Below are 20,415 nucleotides of genomic sequence, written 5' to 3' on the forward strand. Positions count from 1 at the left end.
ATACATATATAGTATTATATTGTACATTTAGTTAACTTTGTATTTAAAGCATGGACATTTATTAGGCGCTATTTCGGTTGTCCCTTCTATTGTTTAACTTTATGTAATTGAGTTATCGTTTGGTCTGTTATTTGATCTTCTTTCTTTACACATGCACACGCACATACACACACACACAGACAGTACACGTACACGCCCACACACATAGCTAAAATAGTATATATATATTACTTATATTTTTTTTGGCAATTTCATTGCATTTTGTGTTTAAAATATTGCGCCAAATCTCTTTTTTATGTTTTATTTATAGTTGTTTTATGGGGAATGCTACTCTGAAGGAACGATTTAGCTAGCGGCTCTTTTCTGTCGGTTCTACTTTTAAAATCTTGTACATCGTGCACTAATTTGTTGCCAGAAATTGTGTTCATCTATAGTATGTATATATATAAATATATATAGTTGATTGCATTATTTTCAAAACAGTTGCGACACTCCAAATGTTGTCATAAAAATATAATATATATATATTTATATATAATATAATGCTCAATCAATACCCTATACACATGCATGGCCCGTTCTCTCTCGCTCTTTCTCTCTAAAATATTGCTTGCTATCCTCACATTTCAATTTGCCTATCCTCACTCACACATACACATACACAACTCTAGCTAAGTTTCTTTTGGGTTAGTTGGAGACACCAATAAAAATTATAATACACCTAAAATATTGCTACAACCTCTGCATTGATCAACTGGCTTGGAGAAGTTTTTCCTTTTGGAATGTCTTTCAAATTAAATTCCTAAAGCTGTCCTGCGAACAATATATAAATATATGTATATATAAATAATAGGTATATATTAAAAACATTCATAGTTGCATCAACTTAATTTATCGGTTTTTCTCTAAACTTATTTAGGTATACAATATTAATATCAATATCAGATTGGTTTTCTTGTTTTTTGTTTTCAGAGTAATCTCGTTTAAACTTAGCAAAAATTAATTAATTATAATAATAACAACAGCAATAAATAACATATATCATAACGCCTATATATATGGGTGTATATATATATCTCACTAGATGATTTCCATCGATGCATAACTAAGCTTGCTTTACTAACTGTCTTTCACTTTTGCTTAACTCATATCTGTCTTTCCGAATCGGTAATTGCCCTACAACTCGTTTCAAGTTGCCTACATTTGTAACGACTGGAAAAAAAAAGGAATAAACGAAAAAGAAACAAAGAGTATAGAAATTAAACGTAAATGCACAACAACAGAACAACAAAGAACTTTACTCGTCCTCCGCCTCGGTTATGGTTGAGTTCATAATGTGCGTCTCCTTCTTATAGAGCAGCTGACGATGATGCTGAGTGAGGCAAGATAGAGAGTTAATTCATAATATATATGGAATATATATAGAATATATGAGACTTACCTCCTCGTTTTGTATCATTATAATACGATGCTCTATCTGTGGCGCCAAATCGCAAGTGGACTGCTCGAGATCATCTAACGAGGCACGACGCAGCATCTACAGAAAGTAAAATATATCAGACAAAGTTCTCTCTTATATAGATTAATCACTCCATGGAGTCCATACCTTCTGCGAATTGCCATGCGCCAGATCCATCGACTTATTATGATGACCCACAGAGAGTTTACGTATGGGAGACGGACCATCCAGATCTAAACTGTCCAGACATTGCACCAGACTGTGTCGTCGCGATAGCGTCACTAGCGACTGTCGATGCTTGGTGTTCTGACCACATTTGCGCGAATTGATGGCCTTGAAGTGATTTTGCAACGTTATGCCCAGCTCTGGACAGGCATCGTCATCCATCTATCAAAGAGAAAATACTATATACTAACTGTCACAATTTCAGCTATCAGAATCCTGCACTCACCAACACTTTGGCATCCTTGAACATGGTATAGCCATCGCAGCCCATATATAAGTAGCTCTTGACGCACAGTTTGTAGGTCTGCTCCAGATTCAAATACTCATCGCCCACCTGTATCAACTGTGGATCGATGCGCTTGCCAGGCTCCGCTTGTGGATCGAAGGCGAAACTAATGCCAGCCACCTGTGGGAAACGACCCTCAAGCTTCGGATAGGCCGACACGCCGTTCTCAAGCGCCTGCCACAGCATGTGTCCCTTGACCTCCAGCAAGATCAAAGGATCTCGCATGGGTATGACATTGACCAGATCACCCATTGTAAACTTGCCCACGGGATGTATGCGATCCGAGCGAAAAGTGCCACCATTCAGTATAACCACATCGGCACCCACAGCCGCCAGCACCACATCGCACACCCAGTTGCCCAGATTCGTTTCCTGAGTGCGCACTTTCGAGAAGCGGCCATCGAGCTCCACACTGAATATGCCCATAACATCCGATAGCTTGCTCTCTATGAATTCTGTAGAAGAAGAAAAAATAAATTTCATTATCAATTCATCATCTATACTCTCTCAACTCTCACTTACTGGCATATTTGGCTAACTCCTGTTTGAGCACCGGATCCTCGGGTATCTTGGACGTCACGTCCATGCACTGCACATCCGTTGTGAACTGTGTGCGATCGTTGGCCTGTCGCTCGATGGTTATGACTGAGAACTGTTGGAAATCTGTGCCAGATTTCACAATCATTTTGCCATTAATTTCGGTCACTTCTCGCACGTGATCGTGGCCACCGAGAATGATATCAATGCCATTGCATTTCTCGGCCAGATTTATGTCGTTGGGCGTGCGCATATGTGTGAGGGCAATGATCAGATCGCAGCCCTCGTTGCGCAGCTCGCGAGCCAAACGATTTCCAGCCTCCACATAGTCGATATATGTGACCTCGGTGGGATCGATTGTGGGCAACGTTTCGAGCCATTCCCGTTCGACCAGACCAATGAGTCCAATCGAGATTTGATTGTGTAATATAAAATGAGAGATTTTACCACCGCCCAGCGGGCGACCAGTTTCGTTGTCAACCACATTCGACATGAGCCAAGGGAAATCCGTTTGTTTGATCAGCTTAACCAGCACGTCCAGGCCGTGATCTGAATAAAAAAAAGATTTAGATATTATAAGCATTTGAAGAATTCTAAACGATTGTAAAAAAAAAAATAACACTTCTTATTAAACTTCTCTAAAACTTTAACATGATCTTAACATTAGCACTGTTAAATACCTCTACAGACTCTCAAAGAAACACTCAAACACATTTCAAGCAACTCACCAAAATCATGATTGCCAAAGACAGCACAATGTGTGCCCACCTGGTTGAGCACAGGTATCATCTGTTCGCCTTGGGTAAAGGTGCTCACTGTGAGTGGAAGATGAAAGGATTGTAATTCGCTGACATCTGATTATGGATTATGGATTTTGCCCACTACTTACGCATGCTGGGCGAGAAGGCGTCACCGCTGAACAGGACAAGTGGATTGAGATGTGCAAAGCTCTTGATGGCTGTGGCAAAGCGGGCCGCACCACCCACCGGCTCTGTCTCGGCCATCGATTCGATGTTGTAGACATCGTTATAGTGCAGAATGGTCAGTGGCTTGTCCTCGCCCTCCGTCATTTTGAGCAGCTTTTTGGTCTTCTCCAGCTGTGACGATATCGATGTTGAGCGTCCGGTCAGGCCGTTCGGTGTGCCACGCCCACGATGCCTTGGACTCTGTGGCTGACTAACGGACGCGTATGCCCGTGTTCGTGTCAGCAATTTGGTATCGCAGCTATCCTCTGTGTCTTGCTGAATGCCAGTCAGATTTGTGGAGCCGCTCAGTGAGCCCTCGGCACTCGTTGTAGTCGGCACACTGCCCGGCACACTGGCCGACACGGATACTGTGGGCGTCAGCGATAGGTCGAGTGAGCGAAAATTCGGATTTGTGCTCTGCAGCATGGACAGAGTGCGGGTGCCAGCGTCCCGCACCTCAATGGAAGCCTGCAAGATTATAGGGTATCACATACATGAGCAATGAACATGAAGCATAGCAACACCCAAAAGACACACGAACAAGGCGAGCACACAACATCGACAGACAACAACAGCAAGGAGGGGGGAGAGACAGAGTGAGATACACAGTGAGTTAAAGAGAGAGAAAGAGAGAGAGGGCGAGTGAGTGAGTTCAGATTGGAAATATGAACGGCTGCTGGGGTTATAATTGATACATACATAGGCTTTTATTAGGATTAGGTAGCGCGGCAAGAGGGTTGACATGAAATAAGCTCCAAGATCAAATAGCTCCAAATAATAAAAATTAGTTAGCGCCTATGAAAAACAAATGGGAAATTCAATCAGAAATAACTAAGTGAATACAAAATAAATACGTTTTACTTATACTTATACAAATCTTATATAAGTTTGTATGCGTATAAGTATAAGTAATCTGTTATTAAATATTCATTTAGTTAAAAGATAAGTGGAAGCATTGGTATGACAATTGATATAAAATTTACGAGGCTGCTAGAAATTTATTTGGTAAATATAAAAAAAAAACTCTGGCCAATTCTGACATAAAAATAACTTTAAAATATAAATAAATGATTCTAAAAAATCCTTTAAATTAAAAAACTTAAATTAAATTTAAATATTAAAGCAATTTTTCTTATATATCAAATATAATAAATATTAAAAAAAAGAATCAATTAAATACCAAATTTAACTATTTTAAAAATTATTATAATTATAATTATACATAATAAATATTAAATAATAATAAATTAAATTAAATTAATAATAAATTAAAAAAAAAAAACAATTATATATTATTATAATTATAATTATACATAATAAATATTAAATAATAATAAATTAAATTAAATTAATAATAAATTAAAAAAAAAAAAAAACAATTATATACTAAATTTATTATTATTATTTTGAAAATAATAAATATGAAATTAAATTAATATTATAATTATATTCAATAAATATTAAACTAAAATAATAAAAATAAATATAAGTATTTTTAAATAATACTATAATACAATATATAATTATATATAATATAAATGAACTGTATATAATTTAGTCCTGGTAGACTACTAATTGGTGCAAATCTCTATGACATGAACCCATAAAAAGCTCAAATACAAAATTAAAGCGAGCAACGTGTCAGGTGTGTTTCAGGTGTGTCAGTGGGGGAGGCAGGTGCGCTTGCATTACGTATAAGCAGGTGCAGGATAACAATAAAACAGGTACAGCATATATTGTGTGTTGTTGTTGTGTGTGTGTGTCACGAGATGTGAGTAACGTAATTAGAGCTGACTAGCTCCTGGTGCGTGGCTCAACTACAGAAAACTACTTCGCACGCTGTAGCAGTCGAAGTGCAGCACACACACACACTGATAAATACAACTAGATAGATATAGATATGTATATATATATATATATATATGTTTATATGTGGGCCAAGTGCGCTGGCAAAAAAGAGAGAACAGAAACCTGCTTTAGCCAGCCAACAACATTGCCCATGGCAGCTCCACGATTGCCGCCCTGCAAATGTACCAAACGACGCGTTGAACTTGAGTTGGCAGTTGCTGTTGCAGTTGCAGTTGTTGTTGCAGTTGTTGTTGCTGTTGTTGTTGCTGTTGCAGTTGCAGCAGCAACAGAGGCAGCAAATGCTGTTGCACCCGCTGCCATTTCAGTATCGCCACCTGCGACGCCACCTCCGCCGTCATTGTTGATGTTTCTGTTGTTGCTCATCCTGCGGCTGCTGCACGAAGAGAAAAGTTTGGTTTTCGATTTGCTTTTTTCTGTTTTCTTCTATTTCTGTTTAGCAACAATAACAACAAGAACTTACAGCACATTCGCGACATGTGTCACACTACGTATACGCATTTTGCAACAAATCATAAGAGCGTAGCAAATAAACAAATTTCAACTGCGCGCAAATTGAAAATATAAAGAAAATAAAAAAAAAAAAACGCGCGCGCTAAAAGTATTTCGAGTATAGCTAAACAACAATTTGTTTAAAATTTATTTCAATTTTGAATTTCTCTTTATATATGTATATAGTTGATGTTCGTTTCTCATATGTGTTAACAACAACTCGACGCCGCGAGAGACGACAGTGGACTGCAAATTGTTGTTTGAAATTGTATAAATGCAAAATGATTTCACTCAAATTCAATGCATTATCAACGAAAATGTAGATAAGAATGAGGAAAACATAGAGTAGAGAGAGAGAGAGAGCATGAGAGAGGCACTCACGACGCAAACGAAAAAGAAAACAAAAACAACTAAGAATATGTCGATCGGCTATTGATGACTGCGTAATGCTCGCTTAGAGAAGACTGAATTAGCATCATTTTATGTTGAAAAGTTTATATACTTAGAGTTTTAGCCTCGTGAGTAGTTTATATTATTATATCTGTATTGATAAATATATATAAAAAGGAATGTGACAATCTATGCTACATCAGTATATAAATATATGTATATGATAGAGACTGGCACTACTGCGTTATTAAGCTGAAATTGGAAAAACTGTAGATCATTGATTCATAAGACCCTCTAGTAGAGTTTAAAATATTAAGATTTAACTATCAGATTATTGATATATTGAAAATGTGAGCACTCAAAAGCTCTATTTGTCTAGCGAATCAAATAAGATGTTCGACTCATTGGAGCTGCACTACAAATTTGTTCAGGTATAAAGTTTTACATATTCATAATCTCTACAATTCTTTTAGAAACTCACTCCAAGAAGAGACAGAGTATAAAACCAATTTACTGTGTTTTCACGAAATTGTGCTAGTAATCCACAAACTTGTCACTCCCATGCACACACAACTCACACACACACACAGACGTAAACATAGCAAAATGCATGCCAAAAATTCTCTCTCACGCGAGCTCTCATAAAATTGCATTACGTTTATTGCTGCCCTTCTTTAAATTTGATTTATTAATCGAAGCGTCAAATATATGTATGTACAATATAAGTGAAAACGACAATAATGGAAAGAGTATTGTAAGTGTTAACAAAGAGAAAATGCCCTGTAGAATGTCGAAAATTTTTATCTTATTTACTTTAATAATTAATATAATATACTTTATAATTACAAATAGAAATATTCAATCAAATTATTTAATTAAATTATTTACCAACTAAATAATTAGAAAGTATTATATAATATAAAATAATATTAATATAACTACAATTTTTAGAACTATTTAAATACTTAAAATATACTACATTTTACTCACTAATAAATAAATTTACTTCCTTTAAAATTAACTATTGCTACTAATATTTATAATAATAAATTATTGTATTATTTTTATTACTACATTTTTATTTTATTTTTATTTTATTTTATTTATTTATTTTAAATTACATTTTATTATTAAAATTATTTGTATTATTATCTCATTATTTATTTTAATAAGTTCTCGTATTATTATTTGTATTTTCTATTGCATTATTGAAATTTGTGTCAAGCTCTATTCGCATTGCTTTAAACTGCATTTTTATATAAATTGTAAGCCAACTTTTGTAGGTCTGAAACCAGTTTACCGTTAGTTAAGCAAGCTACAGATTTGTAGGGCTTCACAAGCAGCATAACAACAGCTTCATTTCTGCCTAAATCAAATATATACAATATATATTTTGCACATCGATTCGAGAGCTTCTCAATTTAAGGAATTCACACTAAGCAACATTTGAGAGCAAAACAATTTTTGTTGTCAATAATAAAATGATTCTGAGCAACAAAAGCGTTTCGAATTTTGTCAGCTCTCGGGCCAAGCCTTAGAAACACCCAATTCGCGCAGCCCCAACTATGCTATTCATTTATATAGAACCATTGTCATATGCAATCTGCACACACCAAAAAAAAAAAGGCGCCATTTAGCAATTTTCATGGCTGTTCATGCTTAAGCGGCTGCCAAACCTTAAAGTATCTTACAGATACAGCTACAACAATATATACGGATACATAAAAACCATGCGTGCCATTTATATATATATATATATATATATATATATATATATATATATGTATAATTGTGTGTGTGTGTGTATGTAAAGCAATAACGGACAGACGCAGTTCACTCGCATTCAGCATTGGCATTGATAATGAAAGCAAAGTGAAACGCATGAATTTACAAGCGAATATTACGTATACGCAACGTTCGGGCCAGATAGAGAAGGTCGAGAGACTCGAATTGGGATACGGCTGGGGAATTTGCCTTTGACTGTTCAAGAATGCGAGAGACAGACACACACGCAATGCATACCAAATGACAAATATGTGCGCATATCTAACTGCAAATATACACACACCTATACATATATACAAATATTTTTATATATGTGTATACTTGTATGTGTGTGTGTATTTATCAGACAAAAAAAAAATAATGTGGCTTTCAGGCAGGTCGCCTGGCTGCGTCATGGCAACTGAACCACAAAATAACTGACAGGAAATGAGCTGCACGCTTAAATGCAATCCGTAAGTAAAGAGAAATTTGTTTCAACTGATAAATCTATCTATATATATAGATATATTGGGTTATAGGTTTTAATAGACTTTAGTAAGAACTTCCAGCTGGTTGAGCAACGACCATAATAAATAATGAACAAAATAAATATATAAATCATGTTTAGATATAGACCAAATCGTCATATCAATATGCCTAACTTATTTAAATCTAAAAAAAAAAATAATAATAATTAAATAAGTAAAATTATATATATTATATTATAAATATAAATAAATTATTATAATTATATTATATTATATATTATAATTATAAATAAATTTATATTACAAATATATATGAATATTATAGATATTATATTATATATAAAATAAGCCCATATTGAAGACTATTTATGATTGTATCTTCTTATAAAGAAGCTCAAACCAGTACAATCACATTTTGCACAGTTAGAGATAACTAAAAACGTATTTTTTTAATTTTATTTATTGTTTGCAATTTGAAACATCAATCGATGAAATATCATCATGTTAACTTCTTATTAATGTGAATAAATTTTTTTATTTATAAAACAAAGCGCTTCGGACTTAGCTGAAAGCAATAAAACTAACCAATTGCTATAAAAAAAAATTATTTTTTTAAAATAAATTTTAAAAAATCTTTTAAATTCAATTCAAAATTGCCGTATACAGAAATCATAATACAAAATTTAATATCTCGTTTTTATTGTAAACAATATGTTTACACAAATTTTACACTGTTTATGTAAAGTTCAAAGTGCCGTTCGCTCGACTCGTGCATAAATTTGCACAAGTTCATTATAAAATCAGTGTTTTTTGCGACGATTATAAATATTTAAGTGCAGACTGCAAGTGCCGCATTAATTATTCCAGAATCGTGCGCTGTTACAAATTGAATTTAATAAATTTTGCAAAAAAGCCAAACAACATGACAAAATTAATAAACGAATCAGACGGTCAGACAGAGCGCAACAACATAATCAATTTGTGGCACGTACTCACACCCACAGCCAACAGCGTCTGCTGCAAGTGCCACACGTTGCACATTTGACTGTGGCTGTGGCAATGGCAGTGACTGTTGCTCTGTGTGGCATTCGCTTCCGCTGGGCCTCGTTTAGTCAAAGGGTAAGTGCCAAGGATAAGCCAGAATATGCAAGGCTAACAAGCTAATGGCTAGCATGCCAAAACGTATACCTCTGCCCCATACCGCCCCGCCCCATGCCACCATCTCAAATAAACACACACAACACAGGTCGAACGGCGATAGCAATAGACCCAAATGAGGGCCTCGTTGCCGGCAGACACCTTTGAAGAAAGTCAAGGGTCAATTGACGAATGCTTCAACATCATTGTGCAAAAAAGAAAAGCGAAAAAAAAAACACACAGAAAAACGAGAGGAGAAATGTTAGAGTGGGTGGGTGTATGAGTATGTCTGTATCTGTGTGTATGTGTGTGTGTGTGTGCAAGGCCAGCATGTTAGGGTCCTTTTGTGGCACCCAGCGTTGAGGTCGAGACGCCAAAAGTTGCTTGCAACCAGCCTCGAGGGAAACAAATGAACAAAGGCGCGTGGCGCAAAAATGAAAGGAAATTTATAAGTGACAAGGCACAGTGGGGCGCAACAGACAATTAAGAAGACAAATAATACATAATTGCAACTATTGGGCACTTAAACTTTGGGCTTTTTGTTGGAAAATATAAAGGAATGTATTTATTTTATCAAAAGATTTCAATATATAATATATAAATATATTTTTATAAATAAATATATTTATATATATTTTTATAAATATATATTTTTTGTAATATTCTTAATATTATTATATTTTTAGTTTTTTTCTTTTTTAATTAAATCTTATATTTTTGTTTATTTATATTATAAATTTATGCTGTTTCTCCACTGTGCGTGAGTAAGAAAACTTTTAAAAGAACATACGAAAAAGTTATAGACATGTAGCACAAGTTAGGCAAACAAACACACACACACACACATACAGTCAACACACACTCAACACACGCCCTAAACACACACGTACTGAAAATATTGCTACATAAATTTGATTAGCATATTAAGTATACGCAACGGACAGTGCATTTTTTTCACAGTCTACTTTTTTTCTTTTTTTTTTTTTTTTTGTTATATTTTTTTTTAAATATATTTTTGCTACCATACAACGTAATTGCAAAAGCCAAGCCATACAAATTGTGTAAAATGCCGAGAAAAAAAAAATAAGAAAAACAAATCAGTGTTGAATTATTTACAAATTTAATTCAAAATATTATGGACCCTTTTCATATTTTTCTTTTCTTTCCCTTTCCCTTTCCCTTTCCATTTTCTTCCGTACCTATGAACTGTGCTCAAGCATTCATAAGTAGCTTACAGTAAATTAGTTGCCATTTGGGACTGACAAGCGTGTTGCGTTCAAGTTACCTTGATCAACTGCTCAAATGTGTCTAAAGTGGCAAAATTTACGCTGAATTTTTAAATAGCATTAAACGTTAGAAGAAGCTAAAAGGATAAGTGTATTAGAATTTTCTTCGACTTATTGCAGAGATGGGCAAAAAACCTTACTATAGTCTGTACTCTATAGTCTGTACTCTAAAATATTTAATGCTTGTTTTGAATGGGTTTGTAGTTTGTATTCATTAATATTAAAGCTTACGTTTTATTATAATTTATGCCCTAAAATATATCATATCTATAGGCATAGCAAATTGCATCATAAAATAATCTATATCTACATATATTAATCGTTATATGAAGCCAGCGTATGAATGTTGTATTCACATGAAATAAAATACACTAAAAATAGCTTGAACCTAATCAACAGCATTAAGAGATTCATGCATGAAATGCCTCAAATTTTCATTCAGCTCGAAGCCTGTGCGATGTCTATTATCAATCATAATAATTCAGCGTTAATAAAATACTCCCACCTCATTTAATGCTAATGAAATTGTATTATTCATGATAGTGCTAATCATATTAATATGTTATCATATTCATCATAATATTGATAAGTCTTATAATTAATATTGCCATTAAATTAATTATGTATTTTAATCATCTAATCAAACTGCAGATAATTAAGTTAGTAGAGTAAGTAAGTAAAGTCTACTACGAACTGTTATTAGGTAATTCTAAAGTGACCTTGAAATCTATTTGAACAGCTGATAAAACTTAAACAGTCGACAAATTAAACATTTTATATGACTATATTAGTGTAAATTCTTCTCTACATATAGAGTATATGGAAAGGGAAATAGCATCTGCGTGTGACATGAACTATCTAAAAGCAAATTCAATTACTTTTACCTCAAATTTATTGTCCACTCTACAATACAAATGCACAAATTCTAATTAATTCAATGGCTGAATTCTAAATGTCAACTTTTAATTAAATACAATCAATACAAGCTTAGCAATTTTGTTATTCAATTTCAGCTACAATTGCAGACTGCATGGCTCATTTATGAATTTTTAAGCAGCGTTGATTGCATAGAAATCAATTGGCAATCAGCAAGGAAAGCCTTAGCTATATACACATACGTGTGTATATATGTAGATATGTAGCTGTGTATATAGATACTCATACATATGTATAAATATAGCCAACTTACGTGCGTGCAACGATTTGTTCTAGGAAATTTTTAATTGTTTGTTTGTTTGTTGTTGTTGTTGTTGTTGTTATCCTATGCAGCGACCTTGACGTAAACGAGCTTAAAGTCGAAGCACAGTTATTAGCGCTCCACTCAACTCAACTGGGCTGTAAAGAGTGAAAATAAAAGTAGATGAGATGCATAAATTAAATATAGAAAGCAATTTGTTAAAGGATTTACTCAAGAGCCCACAAACTTTAATTAACTTTGCTGAAGCAGGCAGCAGAAATGCGCCATTTTGCAATTTAGCTAGCCAACAGGAAATGCAAGCAGGGACCAACACCCACACATACATATACACGCGCACACACAGACACCTGAAGCTTGTCAGGTGGCATAGCCTGACCGAGCTAACGAGCGCGCAATCAAAAGCTCAAGTTAAGAGCTAAAATGTCAATCATCTGCCCAAAGGCATTTCAAATACAATCAATCTTTCTATGGCTTTGCTTTCGAAAGCTAGACAAGTAATTTCATTATAAGTATTTAATTACAGCTGTCCAAATTATTTTAAAAAATTATCATTTTAAAAATAGCACTTGAAAAGAAAAAACAATCTGTTTCTTTTTTACAATACCCAAGCCAAAAAAATATATGCCAAGTGGGGCATCTCAAGTAAATTCTAGAAAACAAATATTTATATTCAAATTATATATTCCATTCATTCATTTAGCTCATTAATCTTTGCCCATATTCAGCCTGCCTAACGCCTAATGTTATTTCATTTTACATCTCAAATCAAACTACGTAACGGTAAAAGTCTGTTATTTTTATGACTTCAATGCAGTTGTAATTGTTTTTCTAACATTCCGGTTAGCTGTTAAGTTTAACATTCCAATTAGCTTGAGCATACGCACTTTCCATTGTCTTTTTTTGCTGCCTTCTCGCTCCCATTATTTACAACAGTTTGAAGTGCTGCGCATTAACATAGTCAACCCACGCAAGCTTTTCTGTCTTGTTGTTGCTTATATTGAATTTACAGCAACTAAAAGCGAATTTTTTATTTTTGGCAATTTGACAGCACTCAAAAAAAACAGCTAAAATATGTGTGTCAATGTGGCGACGCTATTGGCTGCCTAGACCTTGTGGTCTAGTGAATATTTTTTTCTTTGACCAATGTGGATGAGGCTAAGAGTTTAATTAACCCTCAAAACACGCACAGCAAGCGGCACTTGTTGTCGTACTGCCCCCCATAGACTAAATTAAACTGTTGTTGTTGTTATTTAAGACACTGCTGCGTAGACAGCAGGATAACAGCGCCAAAGCAAAACGTACAGGCCAAACCACAGACTCTCAATTTATTATGCTGCTCCATCGTAAACAGCTGTGCGAAAAAAAAAAACAAAAAAGCTCTCGCAACCACTCAAGCTGTGCTCGCTCTCTAATAATTCTACCACTCTCTCGCTCTCTCACTCATCGTCTCAAGCATGCACGTTGTGTGCTGTTCTCTCTCTCTCTCTCTCTCTCTGTAGCTGGCTGTTGATATTGATATTGTTCTAGTTGTTGTTATTGCTGTTGGTGTTTGGCGGTTTTTGTTGTGTATTTTAATTTTTGTTGTCTTTTCTATAAGTTCATTTTTCAGAAAAAACGTGTTGAACGGTAAACCGTTTATGCCATCATTTTGCACACTTTTGCTTTTTCTGTGTGTGCGTGTATGTAGCATGTGGCTGTAATATAATTATATGGAGGTAACAAGTTCTGGAAGTACTGGGCGTAAGCTGAACTTGCAGCTGGGCTCGGCTACACAAAAATAAACTGTTTATGCAGTTAAATATGTGGGTAGACGAAGGTGGGGCAGCTCATTGCTTTCTTTAGCTAACGGCGTGTGCTTTTTCCACTCTTTTTCTTTTACTGTAATATTTGTTTGCCCTTGTGACCTAATAAAAAAAAAGGATTGCGAGTACGCAAAGTGCTTCTTTCTTTTTGCTTTAACAACATTCATATATTAAAATAAATAAATAAATCAGTGTTAATATTTCTATAAATTGGCAACATCCGCTGTCACTTTTCATTCACAACTAAATTGCGAAAAATTCTCGCTCAATTGTTCGTGCCGCAAAAGTTAAATTCACAAATTCAATTAACTTTCACTTGCATGCAGTTTATTTTGTAATATAATTATTGTTCTGCCTAATCAATTAATTAATTGCGCACTGATAACATTTTGTGCCTCTGTTGGCCTTAAGCAAACACACACACTCTCAATTATGTACACTCTGACAATAAATTTGCGCGCTTTTGTTTACCGTTGTAATTTAAAGAAAGAATATTGTACAACATTGACATTGCACCTGTTTTTTGTGCAAACACTCAGTTATTTACACACCTTGTGTGCTGCAGCAGTTGGGGGCGAAGAAACAGCCAAGTTAAAATCCTGTTTCGCGCACCACTTTTTCTTTTACACCAAAAAATGCTGCGCTCTGTAATATTCTGCGTCTAAAACGGCTAAAAACACACAAACACACACACACACACACACGGATACAATCGAATTGGTATGCGCAGAAATTAGTCGCTTTGATTTGCCGATTCCAAACCGTCACTGTGGAAAGCAGAACTCCAACTAAACTCTGACATCTTAAATAAATGCTGCTGTTAATGTTAAAAATGCTTAAGCAACAAGAGCGAGAGCGAGCACGAGAATGACAACGGCACTACGGAGAGCACAGACACGAATAATCGGCACGACTGGGCAGTCGAACGAACGAATGTGCCCAACAATCTTTCGATTGCGCATCGCTAACAGACATTAAAGCACTCAACACTGTAACAGTTGTCAGAGAGAACATGTTAAATGATAGCTTTGTGGAGCACTGTTAAGTGAGTTTCAGAACTCATGAGCTGTGTGAATAGTTTGAGAGCGACTGTTAAAGGCTATAATACATACAATGTAAAAAACTGTTGAATTCAAATTTACAGTTTTAAAATCAATATTATTATGATTAAATAAATCTACTTGGGATTTAAGGCAAAAAACAATTTCAATTTGATTTATATTATTTAATAATTTTTATTTATAGTACCTCACTTTAAAAATTACGTTATACCAATATTACATTATATGTTTGTTGTTTCAGTTGTTTAAACTGCCTTCCAATTTGCCATATAGTACATACATCGAACTACATGTATTTGCATTGTCTAAGGACATTTGCGTAATTATTCATAATATTTATCATTAATAGAATTATTATTATTATTATTATTTAGGTCTGTATGGTTCCTGTCTGGGCTAACATTTAAGTTTATAATCGATATTTCTTTCCGTATATTGATAATTCGAAATGTTCTATAATATTGTGTGGTTAATGATTAAACTTATAATTTAAATAAGCTTAGACAATATAATTTTTTAAATGTTTTCTTTCGATTTCATATTCATATCCTTTTTTATTTTATGTACTAAAATTCTTGTTTTCTCTTCATTTATTTTACTTTACTTCGTTTTATTTTTTAATTGTTCTTGCGACAATTTTAACAATGTTATTATGATATTTATTTATATATATTATTTAATTATTTAAATGGTATTTATTCTTGTTTTTTTTTTTTTTTTTTTTTTTTTTTTTTTATTTTTTTTTATACTCTTATAGACTTTATTTCATATGCTGTTCAGTTGTTAATTATTTTACAATGATATACAGTTTTTTGTCTAACATATATTATTAAATATATATATATATACATATATATGTTATGTATATATATATATTTATTTGAAAAATAGCAACTAAAAAATAATAGGAATTAAATTATATTGAGTTAAGGTAAGCATATTGCATTTCAGTTCTACATTTTGTTTTTTTGTTTTTGTTTTTTTTTAATAATGCATAATAAATTAAGAAAAACATTTCAAATTTATATTATTTTCTTCTTTCTTTTCATATCCTAAAAACTAAAATGTTTGTTAATATATATATGTACAAAGTTTTTTTTTTTTCAAAAAATAAATTGTTATTTTCCTGTTTTTTCTTGGCTTCGCTTTTTCGCCTTTTTCTGAAACCAAAACTTGAAGTAGCTTCAAAAATATGTATAAGTGTGTGTGTGTGTGTGTGTGGTTTCTCTTTATATATATATGTGTGTGTGTGTGTTTGTGATCGGTGTATACAGCACTCGCTGGTTTCTGTTTTTATAAACTAATGGAAGCTATACAAAGTTCTTTATATATTCTTTTTTTATATAAATTTTCTTGTCAATTTAAAATTTTGTTGTTTTTTTTACATTATTTTCTTCTTAAATGTTGTAAAATTTAACTTTTTGAAATTCATTTGATTTTGCTTACATTTTCCATTTTTTTGATAGGTTTTTGTCTAAACACTTACAGAGTTCTATATGCATCGTTTGTGTGGCGCCCTCTAACGTCTAAATAAAAAACTATTTCATGTTGTATTTTCCATGGGTCTTGTGATAGAGCAGTTTGTTTTTGGACTTTATTTTTGTATATAATAATATATATATATATATATATTTATATAGTTGACACTCGTCTATACTAGCCAAAATGTTACTAAATATGTGAGTGTATGTGTATGTATGTGTGTGTGTGTATGTATTGCTATTAGTTTAGTTACAATGTCTATTTAGTTTGCTTTGCTTTTGACAAATTTATTTTCTAATCTTAACAAAATTGGAAAATTTTGTAATTTTGACAGTTTTGTTTTCTTTTTCTCTTTTATCAAAAATAATATTTTCTTGCTGTTCATTTCATGTGCATATCTCTTCATATTACTTCAATTATATAGTTATGCATTTTGCTACATTTTCTTAGATATATTTTATTTTATTTTATTTTATTTTTTTTTTGCTGCTTCACGCTTTTGCCTTTTTAAAATTCAAATTGTTTTGTTGTTCTCTTGACGTTTACTTACTTTAAATGAGTTTAATTGCTAAGACCTTGATGCATTTGGTTTAATTCTATAAGTTTTAAGGTATTTTCTTCTTTCTTTCTTTCTTTCTCTAAAAAACAAAAATATAAAGCATTTCCTCTTTCATAGTTGTGTATGTATGTGTGTGTGTGTTTTCTGTTTTTGTTTTTGGGCGCACTTTCAGTCTCACACTAAATTAAATAGAAAAGTGAACAAAAAAAATCAGAATTCTGCTATCAAAACAATAAATCGGGCATTTGCCACGATTTGGCTCTTAAAATTTATGTAATGTTTCGTTTAAAGAAAATTTATATAAATATATATATCAATGACTTTATATATATATGTGAAAAATATAACACACGTCCAAGTTATTTGTCCCATAGTAATAATAATAATAATAATTTGTTTTTCTTTTAAATAACTAACAAAGTGCTGCTCTAACGATTTCGAGTCGTGTCGTGTGTTGTGTAGTGTAATGTAAAGCATAATAGTTCATTTACAGTTAAAATTATTTAATAATTATTTACATTTGATACACATTTCAAATTGTGTAATTAATGCTTCAAGTTTTCATTTTTGAAAATTTCTTATTGGATTTTGATTGGTTTTCATTTCTTGAATTCCTGAAAATAAAGTGACATTCTCTTTGTCTTTGCTCTTTAATATATATGCTCATTATGTCTACATTCCTTGCTCATCATCACTCCTCCCTCCTCTCTCTCTCTCTCTCTCTCTCTCTTGGTCTGTCTCTCTCTCTGTTGGTTTAAGTTGGCTTCGACAATAACAAATGAAACTGCTTCAACTTGCGCTTCCAATGCTTCGCATTAAAGCGAAATTTAATGGTGGCGGCGACGGTGGCATTTGTGTTGGTGGGCGTGGCAGCGTTAACAGTGTTAACAACATTCATCTTCTTCTCTATCTCCTTTTCCTCCTGCTTCTGCTCCTGTTTCTCTCTCTTGCAGCAGCTGGCAGCTGCATCAGCGGCGCTTTCTCAACGCTTTTGCTTGGTCGCTTTCTTGCGCTTGCTGCTGGTGCCCGCTGTCGACGCTGGCGTCGCAGTCGCCCCGCTGCCCAGACCCGTTATGCTGGCAAAAGGTGTTGCTGCCGCTGCTGCTGCTACTGCTGCTGCTGTTGCTGCTGTTGCTGCCGTGCTGCCACTGATATTGCCGCCGCCGCCCAACATAGCCGCGGCGTGCAGTGATTCTCAACTACGCTCGGGCGTGCCGTGATGCTGATAGATCTGCTGCAACTGCTGCTGCTGTTGTTGTTGCTGCTGCTGCTGCTGTTGCTGCTGTTGGCTGTGCACCACCTGGCTGCTCGATGTGACGACATCCTGTTGCATGTGCTGCTGCTGCTGCTGTTGCTGATGATGCGCCTGATGCGGCGACTGTTGCATGTGCACCACATGCTGCTGCATGCCCTGCGGCGTTGGCGGCCCCTGCTGCGAACTGTGATGCGGCGTACTGTGATGCAGCGGCGTGCCATGATGCTGCGGCGTTCCGTGATGCTGCGGCGTCTGCGCATGCGGCGACGGACTGTACGGGAACTGATGCTGCAACATATGCAACTACGCATAAATAAATTTGTTAACGGTTAGTCAAAGCTGCCAGTTGTATATGTTTGTGTGTGTGTGTGTGTTTGGGTGGGTGTGGGTGTGGGTGAGCGTGTGTGTGTGTGTGTGTGTATGTGGGTGTGTATATGTATATTAATAGGCAATGTGATATGATCTATGTAACTAACTATGTGCATAAGGCATGAAAATAATCTGCTTCGATTCCACACTTCATAAAGATTATAACAAATAATACAATTAGTATATAGAAACGTTCTAACTGTTGATAGCTTTCAAATAACACAGACTTGAATAGCTTACATCTTTTTCTTACCTAGATAATTAAGTAGAGTGTAAAATTGAAATCATTTAAAGTTTTTTTTTTTTCCTAAGCCTAAGCCTATAGGGTCTATAATTATTTTTCTAATCCTAATCGCCCTTAGATTGCCCTACTTGAAGTAAACAGTTTATTTGAAAGTTCCTTAATAGAATGAATACTAAGTAAATAAATAATCTAGTCTAAACAAAAATAATATACTGCATAAATAACTATCTAAACACTTTGCATTGTTTAGCTTACTTAATGTAACAGTCTAGAATCTGATAGCTTGTAAAAAATATATAGCTTGAAAAAAAATATAGGTTTATTATAGGATTATTTACTAAACTCTTCAGATGCTATACTAAGCATAAGAAAATATCTATAGACAGCGGTATATTATTAACAATAAACTACTTAAATCTATACCGCATCATTGAAATAGTATAAGTACCTATTCTAACTCTGCCTGCTATACCATCTGAACACTTCACTAGAGACTCCTCAAAAATATTTCTATACTTCTGCAACAATTTAGCTTTAGTCGAACTAAACAAAAAGTTGACTTCAAACAGAATTTTCCCACCGACTCTCATCCCTCTATCACTCAACCCGCATCTGCCTTATCAACTTTACACTATCAAGTGCTACTGCTCGTTAGTTGAAATGAAACCTACCGAATTCTCCTGACTATGTTCGATAATCTCAATGCTGCCGGTCGTATTGCCGGACGTGTTGTTAATCGAGATGCCACTTGTATTGGCCACCACATCGTATTTGCCACGCTTGAAGCGGCCGTAGAGCGAGCTGTAGGGCAGGTTGTAGTGTATGGCCGCCTGATTGATGGACATCTGACCGACGCTATAAAAGCAAAGCGAAATCAATGTTAGTTGCGTACCAGAGAGAAACATATTCAAATTGATGGCGCACTTACCGCACCGAGTTCAATGCCTCATTCATAGCATCCTCGGACCAAGGTGTTGGATTCGAACGCGACAGTTCGATGCCCTCCCGTTTGCAGCGTCCATAAAGTGTTCCTTTGGCGTTGTAAGAATTGTCGAAGAATTAGCGAGGTGAACAAAAATTGCAAGTGATAAACAACGATGAAGGAGTGCCAGAGAAAAGAATGAGAAATTGGTTCGAAAGGAAGTGGAAACAGCACAATCAAAGCGTGACTCGAAAAGAGTTGCTTTACTGAGTAAAAATCCATATTTCATTATATTAACGAGAGACATACATATAGAGAGTATAGCAAGAGAGTTCATGCAGCCAAGCTGTGGCTTATATATAGATTAATCTAGTAAAGAGAGACGAGCAACGAGTGAAACCCAGAAGCAGCGAGAAGATGTGCATATATAACCATCATATATGTATAATATATGAGTATATTGAATATATAGAAGTAAGTAATATAGAAGTAATATTGAGCTTAGCATATATCATAATATATAGAAGAAACAATTAATAGTTAGCAAACAGGGATCAACAGCGAGGGTAAGAGAAAGAAACGAGAGACTGAGAAGCTACACCAGCGAGTACATGAAGAAGGTACAGAA

General features: G+C 34.4%; 2 protein-coding genes across 7 annotated transcripts in view; both read right to left on the reverse strand.

Moving 5' to 3' along the window:
* Positions 1-56: 56 nt before the first annotated feature.
* LOC6579013 (mannosylglucosyl-3-phosphoglycerate phosphatase) lies at positions 57-14,697 on the reverse strand. Of its 4 annotated transcripts, none has more exons than XM_044010760.1 (11): positions 14,447-14,697; positions 12,085-12,230; positions 5,444-5,714; positions 3,397-3,940; positions 3,236-3,322; positions 2,493-3,056; positions 1,911-2,425; positions 1,607-1,846; positions 1,442-1,537; positions 1,302-1,372; positions 57-1,212 (listed from the first exon to the last, which is right to left on the reverse strand). In XM_044010760.1, exons 3-11 carry the CDS (start codon positions 5,702-5,704, stop codon positions 1,146-1,148), a joined length of 2,445 nt encoding a protein of 814 aa, XP_043866695.1. In that variant the 5' UTR covers positions 5,705-5,714; positions 12,085-12,230; positions 14,447-14,697; the 3' UTR covers positions 57-1,145. The 4 variants fall into 4 exon arrangements, with proteins under 4 accessions (XP_043866695.1, XP_043866696.1, XP_015018904.1 ...); XM_044010761.1 differs by lacking the exon at positions 5,444-5,714 and adding an exon at positions 4,172-4,267 and having other exon boundaries at positions 14,447-14,696; XM_015163418.3 differs by lacking the exon at positions 5,444-5,714 and having other exon boundaries at positions 14,447-14,696.
* A 2,724-nt stretch (positions 14,698-17,421) lies between these two features.
* The window catches only part of LOC6579014 (alpha-protein kinase 1), a 60,926-nt gene continuing 57,932 nt past the window's right edge, over positions 17,422-20,415 (reverse strand). For 2 of the 3 annotated variants that reach the window (XM_002004875.4, XM_015163421.3), the window contains 3 exons: positions 19,794-19,896; positions 19,537-19,720; positions 17,422-18,555 (listed from right to left, as the gene is read on the reverse strand). In XM_002004875.4, the coding sequence (XP_002004911.3) occupies positions 18,193-18,555; positions 19,537-19,720; positions 19,794-19,896 (650 nt within the window). In that variant the 3' untranslated portion in view covers positions 17,422-18,192. The remainder of the gene's footprint in view (positions 18,556-19,536; positions 19,721-19,793; positions 19,897-20,415) is intronic. The other variant, XM_032730612.2, reaches the window with a different exon arrangement.

Source organism: Drosophila mojavensis, unplaced genomic scaffold, assembly GCF_018153725.1.
Source record: "Drosophila mojavensis isolate 15081-1352.22 unplaced genomic scaffold, ASM1815372v1 contig_80, whole genome shotgun sequence".
Classification (NCBI taxonomy): Eukaryota; Metazoa; Arthropoda; class Insecta; order Diptera; family Drosophilidae; genus Drosophila; species Drosophila mojavensis.